The sequence below is a fragment of the Aptenodytes forsteri genome, unplaced genomic scaffold (genome assembly GCF_000699145.1).
Source record: "Aptenodytes forsteri isolate BGI_AS27 unplaced genomic scaffold, ASM69914v1 Scaffold10, whole genome shotgun sequence".
Taxonomy (NCBI): Eukaryota; Metazoa; Chordata; class Aves; order Sphenisciformes; family Spheniscidae; genus Aptenodytes; species Aptenodytes forsteri.
In genome coordinates, this window is record NW_008794117.1 from 1,100,820 (window position 1) to 1,120,688 (window position 19,869).

At 37.3% G+C, this 19,869-nt stretch overlaps 2 protein-coding genes across 2 annotated transcripts in view; one reads left to right on the forward strand and one right to left on the reverse strand.

Moving 5' to 3' along the window:
* Window positions 1-10,287, reverse strand: part of CUNH1orf101 (chromosome unknown C1orf101 homolog) — a 13,594-nt gene extending 3,307 nt beyond the window's left edge. The window contains exons 1-6 of the mRNA XM_019471212.1: window positions 10,240-10,287; window positions 9,685-9,762; window positions 8,508-8,614; window positions 3,831-4,209; window positions 3,720-3,724; window positions 2,905-3,083 (exon numbers count right to left, since the gene is read on the reverse strand). Of these exons, the coding sequence (XP_019326757.1) occupies window positions 2,905-3,083; window positions 3,720-3,724; window positions 3,831-4,209; window positions 8,508-8,614; window positions 9,685-9,762; window positions 10,240-10,287 (796 nt within the window). The remainder of the gene's footprint in view (window positions 1-2,904; window positions 3,084-3,719; window positions 3,725-3,830; window positions 4,210-8,507; window positions 8,615-9,684; window positions 9,763-10,239) is intronic.
* A 1,166-nt stretch (window positions 10,288-11,453) lies between these two features.
* ADSS (adenylosuccinate synthase) overlaps window positions 11,454-19,869 on the forward strand; it is a 55,851-nt gene continuing 47,435 nt past the window's right edge. The window contains exon 1 of the mRNA XM_019471214.1: window positions 11,454-11,525. Coding sequence (XP_019326759.1) covers window positions 11,454-11,525 — 72 coding nt within the window. The remainder of the gene's footprint in view (window positions 11,526-19,869) is intronic.

Below are 19,869 nucleotides of genomic sequence, written 5' to 3' on the forward strand. Positions count from 1 at the left end.
CTTATAAAAAAGATGGCGGCAAACTTTTTAGCAGGGCCTGTTGCAACAGGACAAGGGGGAATGGCTTGAAACTAAAGGGGGTAGATATAGACTAGATATTAGGAAGAAATTTTTTACGCAGAGGGTGGTGAAACACTGGCACAGGTTGCCCAGAGAGGTGGTGGATGCCTCATCCCTGGAAACATTCAAGGTCAGGTTGGACGGGGCTCTGAGCAACCTGATCTAGTTGAAGATGTCCCTGCCCATGGCAGGGGGGTTGGACTAGATGACCTTTAGAGGTCCCTTCCAACGCAAACTATTCTATGATTCTATAAGCAAAATAGAAAATGTAGCAGAAAATAATAGTGACAATCCATTATTATTGTTATTTTGATTCATGGTTGAATACAGCCTCATTTACCTTTTATCTTCTTGTTCGTAACCACATGGCTCAAACACTACTTATCAAATCCACTAATGGTGTATTTATTTTTGTTGACTGTGTTTCTAGCACAGATGTAGATGCATTTTACAGGCCCTGTATTGGGTACTGTTTTTCATTTTATGGTCTATTCCTTTCTGAAAACTAGCTGTGGCTCTCTTACACTAGTATAATCTGAAAGGGATGGTGAAAATAGACTGACTCGTTTCAAAGTCATGAGGAGGTATCTCCACTTCTCCAGGTTATCAGCTGCTGCCCCCCAATTTTGTACCATTCATGAATTTGCTGAGGCTGCATTTCATCCCACTGATGAAGATGTTAAACATATCAGCCCACCTCTGCCCAGTTAGATGTCAAACTGTTGACCCTCTGGGGTCAGCCAGTTTTCCACCCACCTCGCGTTCCGTCATTCATTGTATATCAAATGCATTGCTAAGGTCAAGGTAAATGACATCTACTGTTACACTCTTGTCCAAGTCAGCCATCTTCTCACTGAAAATGATCAGGTTGGTCAAGCATGATTTTTTCTTGGTAAAACCATGCTGACTGTTTCCAATCACTTTTTCATTCTTTCTGTGACTGGAAATGCCTTCCAGGATGATTTGATCAATAATATTCCTAAGGACTGAAGTTAGGCTGATTGGCCCATAGCTCTCCCTTGTCTTCCTTCTCTCCTTCTTCAGATGGCTGAGATGTTTGCCTTTTTCCCCTCAACACCACAGCTATTCAAAGGTGATGAAGAGCGGCCTTGCAACAACATCTGCCAGCTCTCTCAGCAGTCTAAAAGGTATCCTGTCTGATCCTGTGGACTGTGCATGTCCAGCTTGTCTAAGTAGTCCCTAATTAGATCCGTTGATACTGTAGGTAGTAACTCTCTCCCACAAAATTTACTAATGTGAATGGAGACCTGGTAAGACTGAAAACAGAATTTTTCAATAAAGACTGAGGGAGGGAGGCACTTCCTCTTCTCCTTCTCTTTATACTTAGTCAGTAGATCTCCAGCCTGATCCAGCAGCGGGCCCACCTTTTCCTTTTTCTTCCTTATGCTGTTAATGCACCTACAAGAAGCCTTTCTTGTTACCCTTCATATCCCTTGCTGGTTTCAATTCCAGCCAAGCGTAGGTTTTTCCAATTCTGTCCCTGCATGTCCTTGGTAGCTTGTCCCTGCTTCCATCTCCCGTTTACTTTGGTTTTGCATTTGAGCTCAATCATTGCCTCATGTAGGGTATGTTGCTGGACCTGATTTTGAGTCCTGCAGATGTGTTTATAGCTACAGTATATTAAAATGCACTTCTATTTTAAGCAACACACAGTCCCCCAAGAAAAAAGGCCAGAGACGCAGCTTGTCTTCTCATTTGGACAGAGTTGTCTCTTGCCTGTGCCAGGGGTAGTAACACAAGACTTTTGTGGATCAGCTCTAGTCAGGCTAGGGAACTTGCAGTGGCCATGAGGCAGAAACTTTCTCTCAACAAAGAGCACTGGAAGACTGATTAATAGGTTTCCTTCTCATGCTTCTCCTTGCTGAGTCAGTACGTAAATGGTACTCAGGTATAGTCTTCTGTGAGCCTTCTTAAGCCTGACTTCTCTTTAAAAAGGACCACCAAGAAAATGGCTTCAGTGCTATCACTTGACCTCCTCTCATGGCACTGTCAATATGCCTTTCTATGGTATCTTGAGGTTGTTATTTTTAGCAGAAATATTTATCAACTGCTCTTTGGAAATCTTCTTGCCAGTACTCTTGGCCTGGCCGCCTGCACTGTGCAATAGTTGGGCTGGCAGTTCTGCCATACTCTGCCTAGCTGCTTCTTGTTCTTTGTAAGTAGTCTCTCAGCTGCTGCTGTATTTGCAGTGATAAGCTTGGCTCTCAAGCCATCACCAGGCTACCTTGTTAGGATCCATCCTCTATGTCACATAAGATGCATCAGTAGGTAAGACTGAGTATCAAATAAGCCTGATAGCTTCATCTTGCAAGCCTGGTCCCAATGAATATTTATCGTGGCCTTTGGAGCTGGCAAATTTTTCCTGAGAGGGCTTTTTGGTATGATCCTGCACTCAGAAGGGTTTTTGATTGGAACAACAGCTCAAAACTGTAGAATAAGATCTCTCAAGTTTCATGAACAATTTTGTAGGACATGGCTGTGGTAGTGTCCAGCACTGCTCCACTGAACTTCATAGAGTTGGACTCAGACTGGACTTTTGTACATTTACCAGGTGACTCAAGTAGTCAAAAAGACATACCATTGTCTGTAGAGTGAGTGGCATCTGCTCAGTTGAATTCTCCTTTAATAGCCAACTAAAGATGAGCAACTACCTTGGGTAAAAGTTTTTCAGTCTTAACAGACCAATGAAATGAATAAATATTATTCTACTACTGTCATTTACAAAAAGGTAGCTTCAATGATCTCTTACTTGAAATTTCTTTTATCACTTAATTAAAAAAAAATACTTGATAATTACTTAAAATATAACATACTTTACTTAACCAAGAATAAGCTGGTGAATAGTGCTCCCATGAGACATTTCTGATCGAGAAAGGTTTGATCCAGATACTTGAAAATATCCATTATCTGTGTTGGTTTTGTAGGTGTAGTAAACACTCATGTCATCCCACAGCAGCCCAGGTGATAATGCTGCATTTATGTATATCATCCTCATAATAGAACTGCGAGGAACAGGTAAGTAAAAATTTCTTAAGCCCCAAAATTGTCTGTCTTCATTATAAACTGCCAGAAAAAAAAGTCTGAAGGACTGAGACATAGCTAACAGCCTCTATAGATAAAGAAGCAGTGTTTGGAAAATTTAAGAACTTCACTAAGTTTGCTGTGTCTCCTATTTTATTAAATGTTTCATTATATCCAAGATAAATCTCAGTAGGTATCCATGCTGCCAAAGTACTTAATTATTTTCCACTCTGTTAAAAAAAATGACACAGTGATTAGGTAAATAGTAACTTCTCTTAAAGTTTATATCAAGGATGTGCATTAAGAAATCAAGATGTTTTGGGATACATTTTCAGCTAATGTAATTAGGAGAGCTTCACTGAAATGAATTTACAAATTTAAGCTGTGATCCTAAAAATGATTTCATATGGCTGCATGAGCTCATGCAGTGAGAGCCACAGACAGTGCGCAGACCTTATTTCAAAATATTCTTTAAATAAACTTGTTGCTGTCTGGTCATTTCCAATTCCAAACCCAGCATTACATCAATGAAAAGTAGATCTAAAATAGATTCATCCAGACGTTTAATGAAGACCATCCATATCTTAAATGTCAAAGGAGAACTACAGATAACTTACCTGCACTGGATAGACAGATGAACAACAATATCTTGAATGTATTCCAGTTATTTCACTTTCAGGAAGCTTGTGTTCCGCTCCAAGTTTAAAAAAATTAGCTTCTCATTTATAAAAAGTACCATTTATTAAAAATATGATTCCATTATCAGTTAGAGCCACATTCGTTACGTTGTTATTTAGCCCTTGGGTCAAAGCATCTGAGGGAACTTTTATTTCTATGTAAGTTTTGAATCTATCATTTGTATAGAAAGTTCCAAAATTGGATAATAAAACTGCTGTTGTTAGAAAACATGCAGACCATTTAACGGAGAGGTCACTATTTTGGGAGGAACAGAGTGAGGTATAATTTTCCTTGCTAGGAAATGATTGTTTGGGCCTTGGAATTATAAAAGGAGTATCTAGAACAAAGCATTCCTGAAATACTGTTGGCTTTCCATGTATTTTTGCTACGATGTCATCAGATATTGCAGGTACATCAACAGTCCATAATCTGGAAATGGAAGAAACAACAGATAAACAGAGAAATTTGAAAGATGAAAACTTCAGTCAGTTGAACTGACTGAAAGAAACTCAGCTACATTATGAATGTCACGTTCTTAGAAGAACTGCACCTACAGTGGTACAAAATTATTTCCAAATTCTGTTCTAATTCCAGAAGTCAGATGATGAAATGAAATCAGGGAGAAAAAGATCAAAATTTGCCTGCAGTTGGACTTTAACTTCTAAACTTACAAAACCAGGCATATTCCTATCTCAGTGCTGTCTGGAAACTGTACATGACTGAAAGATCTGACTGAGAAGAGAGCATCTGGAGTTAAAAATGAATGGTTGTAACATTGTAACTCCATAGAATAATACAGCTTTCACTACTACTGAGGACACCTTCTCCCCACCTTTCCCACAACCTCCTTTGAGCTACTTGGAATGTGTAGAGGAAAACAGATTAACAAGAACTAATACCAAACCCTGTTGCAGATGATGATCAGGGCCACTGATAATTCAGCAAGAATTGTGTTGATGAGCAATAAGAGAAAATGGGGCTTAAAAGAGATAACCTATGTGTAGGAATAGGCTTATAGTAAATCATGCAGGCTAGCAAACCTAGTCATGAATCTTGGGAATTTCTAAGTCTTTAGGAAGAATTCTTAGTTTCTTACACACTCAGTGCGTGTGTATGTATGCATCACATCATTGACAGTTACACATGCATCCCTAATGCAGATATCCTAAGCACTGAAAGCAGAAAATGTTAGTATGCTTGGTAAGCAACTAACTTAGAGAATCAGATAAAAAAATAACAAATCATATTATGTAATTCTATATCCTTCGGCCTATATGCGTCACTTGCTCATGCTCAGTGTATTCCATAGAATTATTAATTAATTCTACTAATCCATTCATTGATGAGTTCCTTACAGATCAACAATCTGTGTGGTCCTCCCAGCTATAGGTACATAGCATACTGTCACTTTATGAGGATATACATTGATATGAACACAACTCTAGTAGCTCCAATACATCAAGTCCGGAGTGAGTTTGAAACTTAAGAGGTTTCCTTGACGAACATTCCCAGGAAACAGAGAGTGTGGATAATGCAAGTTAATCAAGACAGAGAAATTGTTTTTGTTACTTTTCAAAAAATAGTAGCTGCACAGCTTTCCAATATTACCTCCCTAACTTCAGTTAGCATAATACGACTCGTTCATTAAATACGTAGGATAATAATGGATCTGACGGGGTGCAAAAGGCCAGCCTCTCTGAAGAAGATGACTTGTTCAAATATCAAGGGAGGGCCCAACAGTTCTGTTGCACTACATCAGGATACAGCAGGGCTGACAGAAACTTAAAAATCGAAAAATTCAGCTCAGTATAAAGCAGACCGGGGAGGAGTATAAGCTTTCTAGTTTTGGCTTCTGGAGAAAACGTGATGCAGGACAGAACCTATTCATATTCTTACAAACTGTTTTGAGTTTACTGAGAAGCTGCTGCTGAGTTTCAGAGGAGACTTAAGAAGCCTAAGAGCCTCTCACTGGCTGTTTACCAAATACTGAGCAAAACTGAGTCTGTCCAATGTTCCAAAAGCAAAAGAAGCTGGTAGCTCAGTTAAGATTGGTCTTGTTTCTTTTTGTTTCTCTCATTTCGCTGGAAAATATGTCTCCTGAGAAACTGAGTTTGAAATTTCAGTTTTCATACCTTGTCTAGTGATAATCATCCTGTCCAGTCTGACTAGAATTTGAATTAGTCTGTGGGCTCAGTGCTTTCAAGAGGGATGCTAAGGAGACTCTTGCATAAGATTATTGGATACAAATTGTTTCAGCCCAAACTTACTTCAGTGTTTTTCTATCAACAGATGTATTAACTTGAGACTTATCTCAGTAAATGAAATATTTGGAAAGGCAAAAATGATGCAAATTCTGTTCTTGTAGATGTGAACACAAGTGCCACTGGCTTCAATAAAAGGTGTTTCCGCAAAATAACCAAGCATATGTGAGATGATTCAGATGAATCATCTTCCTTATTTGGAAGAAAAAAGACTGTTAATTTATAAAGCAATTTTATTTTCTCTTGCTTGATTATTCTGCACTTCAGTTGTCTAAAAAAGCATCAGTTAATACGATAGAAAAAAGTAATACCAGAACTCACAGCATTAAGAAACAATTTACTGAAATTGCCAGAATGCATATGTTCCCATTTCGGGGTGTGTGTGAATTATTTAAACTCTGCTGTGAAAAATGCGATAGAAAAAGCCCATCTCTGGTTATAGCAACTTTTGATATGGAGTGTTGCTATGTTGCCATCTAGTGATAAAATAGAAAGGTACAATAGATAACGACAGAGGGAGAGCAAACCAAACCTACATAAACAGTACTACCTACCCCATTAAAAGTCATACTCATTTCTTGCAGTATAATACATAACATTAATTACATGCTGAGAGTAAACTCTTTAAAAAAGAAGGTAAAGTCACAAAATAGTAGTAAACTTATAACTGGCATTAAGAGAGTGTGTAAAATGGGTAAGGGTCAGATGGCTAATATGCTGCAGGAAATGTCTGCAGTTGAGAACCCCTTGTAAAATGTAAACCCAGAGTCATTCTCACTACCCCATCACAAAATTTAGCTCTGATGTATTTGGATTAGCTTCACTGAAGGCCTACATAGGATAAAATTTTACAGATCACAAAACTTGTGACAAATACCTTTGCTACACGTAACTCCTGGTATGTTCACATCACTATTATTTACTGGTTTGTTCTATTTTCTCATGAACTCACAATCAAATAAAAAACGTTTATTTTTGTCACTGCTGACCCATTGTGTTTTCATGTCACACTGCAAAACATGGTGAATACTACATACTCTTGGAAAGGAAAAGAAGTAATTGCCCTCAAATGCAGTAAGCAGTGATAAAAGTAGAGCAACTGACAGTATGAGAGTCCTTATATTAGTTGTAATATTTATGGGTCCAAAATACTAGAAATAACAGTGCAGAAGAGTTTCATCAGGGGCTCCAGCACAGAAAAAACAGGAATCGAAGGGGATGGCACTGCCTCAGGAAGCTCTTCAAATGTCAGGTTTGTCTGGATTCATGAATTGCCTTTTTGCGACTGTCCAGACTCACCAAAATCTTACCATAATCCCTTTATTTATTTCTAAGAAAACTGACAATAGTTGCTTGTGAAAAGAAAGAAACTCATTCATCCTTTGGAATCCTATATGATGTTCCTAAGAAAAAAGCTCCTGTGAATGTCACCTGATGGTGGATGCTGTAGTACGAGGAGGTTCTGGGATCCCTTTCACTTTTCCCTCACCTTCCAACCACTTCCTTGCTATTCTATTTCCTATCCAGAACATGCAAACCCCCAGTCAAAGCATGACTGTAATATAAGCAAGCATTAAAAGAAGGATTAATACTTTGGGTATTATTTTATCACATATGTTTAGAATCATATTACTACGGCCATTGCTCTACTACTGCTCATCAAGGTTATAGTTAACTGTTGATTTGCAGAAAATGCTGAATTCTTCAGCAACAGGTGAAAGAAAACATCTAAGATGTGGTACTTGGCACAAATACCTGAACCTTATCCTAAACAAGCTAGCAGAGACACTGGAATAATTTTAATTGAACCTGAATGATACTCTGCCTGAGCTACCTTACTTCTTTTTTGAAATTGTGCCTGAAATATCAGCACATAAAGTAAAAATGTGCAACGCCCACTTAGAAGTCTAGAGAAGGGTGAAGAAGAGTATCTGTCCAAGATTTTTTTCTAAATGAGGATGAGATGTTTGATACAATACCTCACACACGTTCTGAACTTCCAGGAATGGCATGCCTGAATGGGGGATATGTTTAACTTCGAGTCAATACCTACAACTTGACAATTAAGACTCACAGACCATTCATTACAGTAAAAATGTTAAGTGGTTTTTGAGTCCAGTCTTGCTTTCTACTCCATGAGCTTCTATACATATGAAGTAGAACAATTACATACTGTGAGTTTTTTTAGGACTGAAAGGCCTATGTAAGTTTAAGTACTATGGTGAATGAAACAAAGGGCAGCTAAACCTGCCTAGTAGATGACAAGCTGTCTTCAAAGAAAAGGAAAAATGGCAAAATTATTACCGAAGCACAAAGTTATCTCAAAGTAGAAAAAAGAGGCCCAGATATGGGCCTCTCATCAACAGCTCTCATCATGGCTCTACTCATCAACAGCTGTTTGTAGAGTTGCAAGTGCAACAATTTTTAATAGCATTCCACTTAAAAAATACAAATAAAATACCATACCCTAATTTTGGATGCTCCTGAGAACAGTACTTCTCTTTTTTCAAATAGATATGAACAACAGGTTCCTGTCCCAAATTCCAAAACAGTCTTCCAAGTATCTGAGAACTCTGTTTAAGTAAAATAAATGTTATTATTAATTATATTTTTGTCCAACTAGTATAAGGCTGTTTATGACAACATTTCTCTTTTGAAATTATAAAGTTGGAATAAGCTTTGCTATTATAAAAGACATTTTCAAACAATGACATACCATTAAAATCATATTTACTCAATCTATTCATTTCAGAATACACAACACTCAGAGCCAAGATCAGTTTTCTCTGTATTGTTTCCGTAGCAGCAGACAGAAAACAAAACCACTTTCCTAACATCTAATTATCTAATAACAAAAATGCCTTCACAATGCAATTAATATTGCTACCTTTTTCTTCTGTTTCATTTTAATCTTGAAGATAGTAATGTCAATTATTAAACAAATGTTAAAAATTTAAAAGATATAATGATGGCAACTTAATAAAAACCCCTAAATCCTGGTGCCATGCATGCATACCTCATGTCAGCTACTGTACCAATGACTAATTACTTTCTGCCATTCGTTTAGATCAGAAACCCACTCCTAACAGAATTTATTGTACATATTAGTCCCTACAACTAATCCATGTGGGATAATCTCTTGAATGAATCTCCGTTCAGCTTGTACAATAGGTTGTCACATTTTAGGTCTAAATTAAACCAGTAAATGGACATCCCTGTTTATCACGTGTCATGTCTTCCACAATGCTTTTGCTTAAACTTTTTTCCAACAGTTTGCTATGCAGGTGCATGAGGAAATCTGAAAAGAGACTTCTGTTTAACTGTCACATGTTACTGCCAGTTACAATTTCTGAATATAATTTTCACAAAGACTCAAATTTGACTCAATCACTAAAACTTGCTAATTATTCTATCTCTATGAAATAGACAATAGGTTTCACCTCACTCATTATACATGTGTTACTGCTGCAGTATTAACAGGAGAGAAAATCTTGCAAGTTTATTTTTCCTAACACAGTAAAAGGAAGTAAGTAAAGATGTATGCAGGCAGTATATTTCAGTAAGACACTTCCACTTTCAACTGGTAAATTTTCTCAAGACATGCATTTTAACCTTTTTCTTAAGTGGCATCATTTCAACGTACTTGTGATGGAATAATTGCAGTGTGGTTCAGTTTGGAAGCATCTGTACTTTCAGGATCATATATCCACAAAATTAACTTCTAACAAGTAAAAAAGAGACACAAGTTGATAGTTTTTTAACAAACGCTAGTATTCTATCACTGTGATAGCACTTCTTGTGAACACACATAAGATAATGTAATAATATTAACTTAGGCAACGTGTATGCTGCAAGCTAGTCTTGTACTCTTTGTTTCTTTTTGATGTGAACAGGCAATAACAACTGAGGGAAGCAGCACCTCCTTTTCTCAGAAATAAAGTGGGGAAGAGTAAGAATTTATGCAGAAGAATTTTTTGTCCTCTGATGCTGTCATACTTCCCTCAGAAGCCCTTCCTCAGTCTCTCTCCATTCTTGTGGGCTGTGCAGCTATATACAGCCTGTTCTCCTGCAGCAAAGGAAGAGGGGTTACTCACTGTTAAAACAAAACAGAACTTGTTTCTTGCCAAGGAAATGTTACAAAGCTGTTATTTAAATGTGCATCATGTATGCTTCCATGACTGGCACATCACTGACATACTGCTCTTTCAGTCAGGAAGAAGGCAAATACCTGGTATTTCCATCTCATGGTACAATGCAAAGGGAATAATCAGTCATTCAGTGAGGCAGACTCACCACCTTTACCACAAAGTATAGCAGTGTAAGGAGGTGCACAGAGGCAGTTATCATAAAACAGCTGACATGCTGCAAGTTTACATCCTACAGTTCTCATCCTGCAGTTTCATATTCATCTACTCAAATCAAAATGCCAAGTCTTGCAATCCGCCCTTAGAATAGGGCAAGCTGAGTAATCATACAGCTGCTTGCTCAGAGGTGGCTGAGTGGAAGAACTTGCACAGGGAGAATATAAGCTTGCTTCCACAGCTGTGAAGTTCAATCATTTTTAGCAGACTGCAAACTACTTATGAATTCAGTTTGTTAGCAACGACACTTTTTTATTATTTAAAGTTTTCATATTTCCCCACATGATCACAATCTCTCTTACAGTCAAAGAGGGGGTGAGGTAGGAAATAACTTATGTTATCATCTCTTTAGATTAAATTTGGCAGATGTTACGAAATAAGGAATTTTATAAACAAGATGATACTAGTTTACTGTACCAATGGAATGTTTAATCAGATTCATTGTATGGCACACACATTTTAAAAATCTCAAAGAGTACACAAATTCAAAGAAATGAGTAACAGGTTGGTCTGCCAAAGTCTTGCCGTTAATCAGCCTGAATTTGTGTCAAAATTGTATTCCCTAAAAATGAGAGAAAAAATTGGAGAAGAGATAGATTAAGATACAAGGCCAAAGAACACATTCAAACTTAAAGTGACCTGGCTTTCACTTATGGACAGTGGATCTGTTCTACAAAAACAATAAATTACATATTACTTTAAAATATCATTAAAAAGCTTGCTATTGAATAAAACTATTTTACATGAATCAATCTGCTTGTATGAGATGTGTATGCAGCGTCTAAAATAATGTTTTTAATGTACTGGCTTTGGTTGTTCCACTGCATAAATATTTTAATATTTAAAGAGAGATCCATATTTGCTGGATGTTTCTCATTTAAAAACATACTCTAAGCATCTTTCATAGGCTTTTTATAACGTAGCTTCTCTCTTACCAAAAATATGTACTATTTAAATAAAGTGCATCTTCTGAAAAGTTCACCTTATTTAAAGTTATCAGATTCAGAAGATCAGTTTGCAAGGAAGTATACCTGCTGTATCAGAGCGCACAATGGAGACCCTGTGTTGTGCCCTATATGAGGAGAAGACTCGCCTCTCCAGTAAGGGAGACATGTCCCTCTCTGTAATGACATGACGGGGAGCAAAGTGCTGCTTGTGTTACAATTAGGGCCTCTGAGTCTTCTGCACTCTTGCCGCTGGAATGGGTAAGGTCCAGGGGCGAGGGAAAGGCAGAGAAACTGCTGTATCTTGGATGTCAGAAATACAATAGAATTAGGATTGCATGAAATCAAACCCCATTAAACATCCTGGATGAAATGTTAATTCTGATTAAGTCAATGCTAAAACATCCACTGCCTTCAAAAGAGGTTAAGAATTCATCCATCAGTTTAAGTGGAAAAAAGAAGCTGTAGACAAGGATCAGAGTTTATAATACGAAGCATGTTTTAATCACCACTCAAGTAAAATGTTAAAAATCTACTGATTATCTTCAAATTTGCTGAAAAAATTCCATAGGACTACAAAACTAAATTTGCAGTTTTCAGGCAAAGACACAAGTAATTCTAACTAGTGTGACTGAAGTAGAAGAAAAAAGTCTGATCTATGGTTATTCTAGGATGAGAAAGATTGCTGCTATTAAGGCTGTCTTTGGCTTCTTGTCAATCACATTTTGTTTAAGTTTGGTAACTGAACTCAGTGCATTCCTTCCAGCAAAACAAAACAAAAAAAGCAATTAACTGCTCCTTTCTGCAGTAATATCTGGGAAATGTACGAAGACATCCACAGGCAACATTAACACTAATCAAAACAGAAAACATGCAAGAAAGTTTACCCTGGGGTTGACAGAAAAAAAATCCGAGTAAGTGGCTTACTAGCCTACTATAAAATAAACAGATAAAACAGTTACATGGCTTTGAGGGCAAGCACATGCTGCTTTGCATTACACAAGAGTTACCAGAGGGGTTCAAAAACTGTGGAAAAGAAAGCTACTGCTATTTATTTCTACTATGTTTAGAGAAACAGGATTTTGTATACATATTTCATAAGCAAAAGTATGCCATTAAAAATATTCCTAACTAGTATTACAGATGTTTTCCTCCTAAGTAAAGCAAGCCAAACACTGGCAAACTCCATGGATGGTAGGAGCAGAATACAAGTTACTGTTTTTGCCTAAAAACTACTGGTTTTATTCAGGAAATCTACAGAACTTTTTCAATAGCGTCACGACCATCAGTCTTTTTCTTTCCTTTTTCCTACTGCTACCGAGTATAAGGTGATCATAGCTCCAGCAGGGCTTCCTACACTGACGACGACCAGGGTTCCTGTCTGGTCTTACTATGTTAAAATATGCGCCCTTGTGCTTCACTATTCATTTTTTTCTTGATCTGTCTAGCACGCGTCAAGAGCATGCACTCTCCCACCACGCAAGTGACACCTTCTCTTCAATTATTTTTAATTCCTATTTGTTTGAGCACATGCATTTTAGCTGCAACTTCACTCTGACATAGCCTTCTTCAGAGATGTTAAAGTGTGCAGGGAGACATGCTTACGTTGTAAGGTTTAAAAATCATTACTTTACGGAGCAGGATACATACACATACTTAGACAAAAGAATAAAGTCTCTGCCTCATTTTCCTCCCTTCTTTTGAGCATTCTTTGGAATCCTGCAACCGCATCGAAAATATTTTTATTTCTACAGTTGACTCCTTTCAAGAAACATGTACTTCTTTCTGGCCCCTGCAATCAAAATCCCCCTGATTTCTACACTAGATAGGAGGTTCTTCAATAACCTTCAGACCTGTTAGACATATGTCCTCCCAAGTCTGCCTCTTTAGAAGAATAAAACACCTTTTTCTTTGTAATCTATTGCTCATGAGCTGCCTTCTGCAATTCTGTCTTGAAACACTGATTTACCTTGGGCAATGGCTGGCTGTGTTTTTGTTCAGTGCTACATCTGAATCCACATGTCAATACCCTTCATTTTTGGACCTGTACTAAGTACAAAAGCTCTTTTCACCTTCTATGGATTTTAATTCAATATGGAAACGAGAGTTCTCAATTTGACCCATACGTATATATACACACAATACCCAACATTACCCAAAATTCATAAATTCCAAACTGTCAGGTTTTTCATTTATTCAAACAGGTCATTATTATCCCTGTTAAAAACGTTACTGTTATTTATTTCAAAAAATATTTACATAGAAAAAAACCCTACCTGTCTGTCTGTGAAGCTGCCGTCACGTACCACATGAAACAACTAGAACGATCAGAAGCAGACAAATACCACTCTTTATCCTCAAATGTCTAGAAGACAGAAACATGTTTTGCTTTGATATACTGTCTCCTAGTGCTATTGGTTTATGTTTTACTTGTATCAATATATACATCTACATAATGCTTTATTACTTACAAAAAAACTTTGATTTATGAATAGTTCAATTGAATTCATTGAGACTATTCGTGGACACACAAGCATGCTTGGAAACTCAAGGTCCTAACGCCTTGGTCAATAATCACATATGTAGATTACGACTCATCACAGCACTTGCTACCTCTTGTTCAACCAGTAGTTGAAAACTCGAACAGCTGAAGCTATTCTGGAATGGCTCAAGAGATACTGGTAGGAAATCGAAATATTAAAGGCGACAAGAGAGCTTGAACACGTGGGTAGGATTTAGGATTATTTAGGTAGAAAGGGTGAGGTGAGACATAAATGGAAGAGAACTAAGGTTTTGCACTGGGAAAGGGTCACAGGAGAAGGAGCGAGTTAGAGAACACAAACAAATAGGCAACAATTAGTTTTGATATTAATGAAATAAGTTGCAGCAACCCCATCTGGTAAGAGAAAATATGAAATTAAGAGAGGTTTCTTACATGAAATGTGTTTGGTTTTTTTTTTAAATGCCTGTATATTAGATCTTTTCTGAATAGAATGCACTGCATTTATGCAGTTTACATATGTTTCTGTGCCACCTTAAATGGAGATGTACATGGGGACATAGACCCAATACTATTCACTTCTTTATAACAGTCTTATCTAATGAACAGGGATTCAACATGATATGGCAAACTTCCTTAATCCCTTTAGAAGATATTATAGTTCCTTCTAGTCAGTGATCACAATAAGGATTCAGCATGAGCTTCTTCAGATCCAAAACCAATTACAATTCAGATCCCAAAACACCACTTATATTCTTTACAGAATACTGAAAAAATCCTAATTAGTCAGATCCCAAGTTTTTTGTGGTAAACATGGTGGAAATCTGTGACAATATCCACATAATCTGGTCATTACAAAAACTACTGTGAGAAAGCTGAGTTTTTTTGCAGCTATCTATGATAAGCAGCTGCCTTTTGTCCCCAGAGAAGATATGGGATGCAGATAGGTCTGCAGAGCAAGCAGAGTAACTGGATGTTAAAGGGATAAGCATAAAATATTTAGTATTTCAATAAAATAAAAGAGGCTATCAGAAATCTCAGAATTCAGTGATTCATCATGCAAGCAAATGCACCATCTCTAGACTAGTTAAACTCTGTTCTTACTTGGAAGTTTTCCTTCACAACCTTTAGAGATAAAGATGGCTTATTTTGTAACTAGCATATTCAATTCTAGAGCTCCATTTCACAACAAACTATGTATGCTATGAGAGACATCTGCATCCAAACCATCACCGAGTACACAATGATCAGACCACAATTAATTTTCTCACAATTCATTTTCACAGCTTACCTCAGTCTTTACTTTTGGTTTTACTCTGTAAGTCCCAGCAAATGGACAGTTCAGTGTTGGTTTTGGTGAACTAAAGTTATTTAAAAAATAAAAACCACACATAACACAAATGTTTAACACTAGTGAACATGAGATATGTGCATCTGAGAATCTATTTAGATTAAAACTTGAAAATTTAGGATTTCAGGGTCCTCTTCATAAGTTTGTGCAAGAGAAAAACCCTACATTTCTACTAAACAGAGAATACAATCTGGCAGTTCAGCACTCCACTGACAGACAATCTACATCTCTAAGACTCAATGATTATAATTTTAGGGCATTATTTATAAGCACATTGGACCAAATTAAAAAAAAAAAAGAAGAAGAATGTGAGAGAAACTTGAGCCTAACAGCATGTAAAATATTCATTAAGCTTTTGGCTCAAGTTTTTTCTTACATGTATGTGAGACAACCTAGCTACTGTACAGTATCAGTGACACTTCAGGGAACCACAAGATGACTGCCTCTCAACAGCTATATAAACAAGCCCCTTAATGACAGACAACTGGCAGGGCACATCTCCCAGCCCCTGAGCGCTCTAAGAATGCGGTATGGGTCATTCTAGAGGCCTGTACATCCTGATCGCCTGCCTTTAAGGTCATGCTTCACCCCATTCACCAGTTTAGTCTCATCCTATCTTGTGCCAAAACATTAGATAGGATTAGTAGCGAAAGAAATTAAGGATTTATCAGGACTCGGGTATTACGGGTTACAGGTTAACACAGACAAAAATCTTTATTCTAACCTATATTTAACAACCAAATACAATCTTGGTTGATGCAGGAGCTCTCACCCACAGCCCTTGTGGCACTTTGAAGAGATGGTGAACTCAGGGTGCTGTTTTCAAACAGATAAAGCTGATGTAAACTGGGGCTACTGTGCTCCCCTCCCTTGAGCTGACACTTTTGCAATGACCCAGCTAAGAGAACTATTCTAACCAGAAACCAGACCTAGGAAAAAGGAAAACTTTCAGCCAATTCAGGATCTTTCTTAGTCAAATATTGTGCAATATTTGGCATCCTGTTTTAATGAACAGAATGACAAAAAGGATTCATACATTCATTAGGGGTTTTTTTTGTTTCCCTTACATAGTTCTTCATTCTCCCTGACTGAGAGAGACATATTCTGAGAAATTTATAAATCTATAAAGTCCTGCAAAAAATTAATCACCCAGTATCTACCACACATGCATTCTACTAAACTTTTAATGGCTGACTGTCGAAGGCTGAGACAGAGACAGAACACAGTATCTTTGTACACACTTAACGTATTGTAACACTCAGGAACAGGGAACTTATTTACACCTGCCTTAGAGGGTAAGCTGCTGCTCAAATCACAAGAAGCAATGAAATTCTGGGGGGAACACTGTAATAAAAGCTAACTTGTATCATGTATGTCCATTTTCATATTTAACATATTGTAGATAAATATTTAAATTACAGTATCATACATACAGAAAACTCCGTTTCATTTCTGCTCTGTAAAGACAGCAATTCGTTTGCCGTTCTTTTAGAGAAGAACAGAATACACAGATCGGAAGAACTCACTTAAAATTTTTTTACTCTTTTTTTTTAGTAGTATTATATAAAATAGTTGTCTTTGCAAATCACAATTTACAAATCTCATTTCCAAGCAAAGGATTTAGCTTTACAACTTTTCAAAGACAGTATTTTATTTTCCTGTATATCTCCGGTCTTGTCAGCTGCTACCTTATTTATATTAGCATGTAAAAAATGTACTTCTGTAAACTGCCAATGAAATTTCAAAAGTATCACGTATTATCTTAACTATTCTCCCACTGAATTCAAAATCTTGCTATTGTGGTGATGTTCATGATTTTTTAAGTTCTTACCTTTTGTCTTCTGCGGTACGTACATCAGGAAATTCCCACTCAATAAATGAAGTTCCTTCATATTCTAGATACATCTAACCAAAGAGTTGAAAACACTTGCTAGAGTGTGCAAATGTATCAATTGTGACAACATATACAAATATTACATTATAATGTTCTTAATCTCATTTTTATCGTGATAAAAAGATTAATGGATGTAACAAAAATAATTAAGGGACATTTTAACTGGAAAAACTAATTTAAAACCAGTAATAACAAGCAACAAGCAGGGATCAATTACATTAGCACACTGTTCAAATAAAATTATGTATGTCCTAACTATATAATGACTTCTTTTCCTCCTAAGCTAAGCTGACAGCATTCTGGAGAGTCTGAAGTGCTACAGATGCCAATCATGTCTGGCACAGTGATTCTTAGACTTTTTTTGACTATGGCACTATGAACACCCAATATTTTTTGTGAGCCACTGTACATCTTAACATCAAATTAAACCAGGAAAATGCTCTAAAGATGCTGTAAATAATCAGGAAGTAAAATTAACTTACCTTTTATTGAATGTTTTAATGAGATTAATGTGACAAATTTCAACATTTTATTGTTTAACGCAGTTCTGTAGGACACCTGCAGATTAGCTAACCATGGCCCACAGACCACTTTTCTGCAACCACTGTTCTACTGCAGGTAAGACCTCAGTGTAAAATATCCGAGTATTACATCATTGTCACAGGCAGAACCAATTTTAACAGAAGACTCATACCACGGACCATGTGCCTTGACATTTTCATTGCCAAGGGCTATTTCTTCAATCTATACTTTTCCTGAAACTCAGAAATTGCTTACAGTAGTAGGAAAAGCAGTATCAGAAAAGTATTAACATCATTCAGTAGTCCCTCAACATAATTAAGTAGTATTAATAAGCAGAAAGAAATAGCACTCTATGACCCATCAGCCGTGCTGAGCATTAGCTAATAGTTCAGTTGGCCTTCTTGCTTGTTACAGCATTTTCCCTTCATGCTCACCCTTGATTTTTCGAACTACTGAAGTTCTTACCTAAATTCTCCTCTAAACTACTTTGTCTGTCAATTTTTTTAAAATACATAATCAGAATATGTGGGATACTTCATCAGAATAATTGAAAACATACAGATGTAACAATTCCACATCTCTTCAACACATCTGAATGAAATGCAGATCTCTCACTGCTTCCATTCAGTGTTCGTCTATTAAAAATTCCTGTCTGAGTCTCTTGCAATTTATTGGGAGGCAGGAAATGCAGTCATATGAAAAGCCTGAATGTACACAAATTAGAGTGAAATTTGTGATAAATGTAACAGCCTCAGTTCTTCATATCCAGTCAGTAACATTGAATAATTCAGAAGACAAAACGACCTAAACTTTATCAGTGTACACTTCTACCATGGGTTCAGTTTTACAAAGTTAATCCCATATACCAGCTTGCTAATGCCAGAAAAGGCAGCCACATTCCTTCATTCCTTGAACATAAACTCTTGCCACTTTGTGCCACCTCTAAATGCCCACCTGACCTCTCACAGAGCAGATTCAGCTTGCTCAAATAGCAAAAAAAGTTAATATAGTCCATACACGTTAGAGGGAAAAAACAATACTGTAACATTGCATGCTCTTGCTGGTTTTCTTGCTTATAGTAAATGAACCAAAATAAGTGCAATTGGGAGTTTCTGCACAGTTTTATTCTAAACACTTATACTACAGCAAATGCCTGTTTTTGACAAGGGGCACTAGACACCAGTTGTGTTTGTACTTTGGCCAAGAGCTACCATGTTTTAGAACTATACTATAAATACAGTTAGTGAATCATGTCAATAAAGAGTATTTAATATGTTTTACAGTATTAGAATGAAAGCCTCCATTTAGTTTGCAAAGAAAAGGGTGTGGAGGAATGACGGACCCATAATACCATATATTAAATAAAAGCTCTAAACCTTGCAGTACCAATCAGTATTGATTAGCTTGATCTTCATTAAATACTTACAGATTTTCTGGAAGTGAAGAGTTCATAGTTTTCTTCACTGGTTCTACACCTACCAAGAAAACATACCAAAACATAAATCTCAAAACTCTTCTACACCTAATAAAAATAGCAGAACAATGGATTCGTGTGCCTGAGACCTCTTTGGAAAGTGGCATTACAGTGATACCACATTGCTAGGACACTACCGTGACAGGCTCAAATTTATTTTGAGATTCGAGGGAATATTTGTGTTGGCAATGGCGAGGTGTTAATATGATTCGTTAAAGACAACAAAAAAAGTTTTTACTATTTGTGTTGCAATGGCGAGGTGTTAATATGATTCGTTAAAGACAACAAAAAAAGTTTTTTATATTAATGACAAGAAGATAGCCAAGGAGAATCTCCATCCTTTATTGGATGCGGGGGGAGGGGAACATTGTCACCGAGGATGAGGAAAAGGCTGAGGTACTCAATGCCTTCTTTGCCTCAGTCTTTAACAGGCAGACCAGTTATCCTCAGGGTACTCGGCCCCCTGAGCTGGAAGACAGGGATGGCGAGCAGGATGAACCCCCCGTAATCCAAGAGGAAGCAGTCAACGACCTGCTACGCCACCTGGATGCTCGCAAATCTATGGGGCCAGATGGGATCCACCCGAGAGTGCTGAGGGAGCTGGCGGAGGAGCTCGCCAAGCTGCTCTCCATCATTTATCAGCAGTCCTGGTTAACGGGGGAGGTACCGGATGACTGGAGGCTTGCCAATGTGACGCCCATCCACAAGAAGGGCCGGAAGGAGGATCCGGGGAACTACAGGCCTGTCAGCCTGACCTCGGTGCCGGGGAAGATTATGGAGCG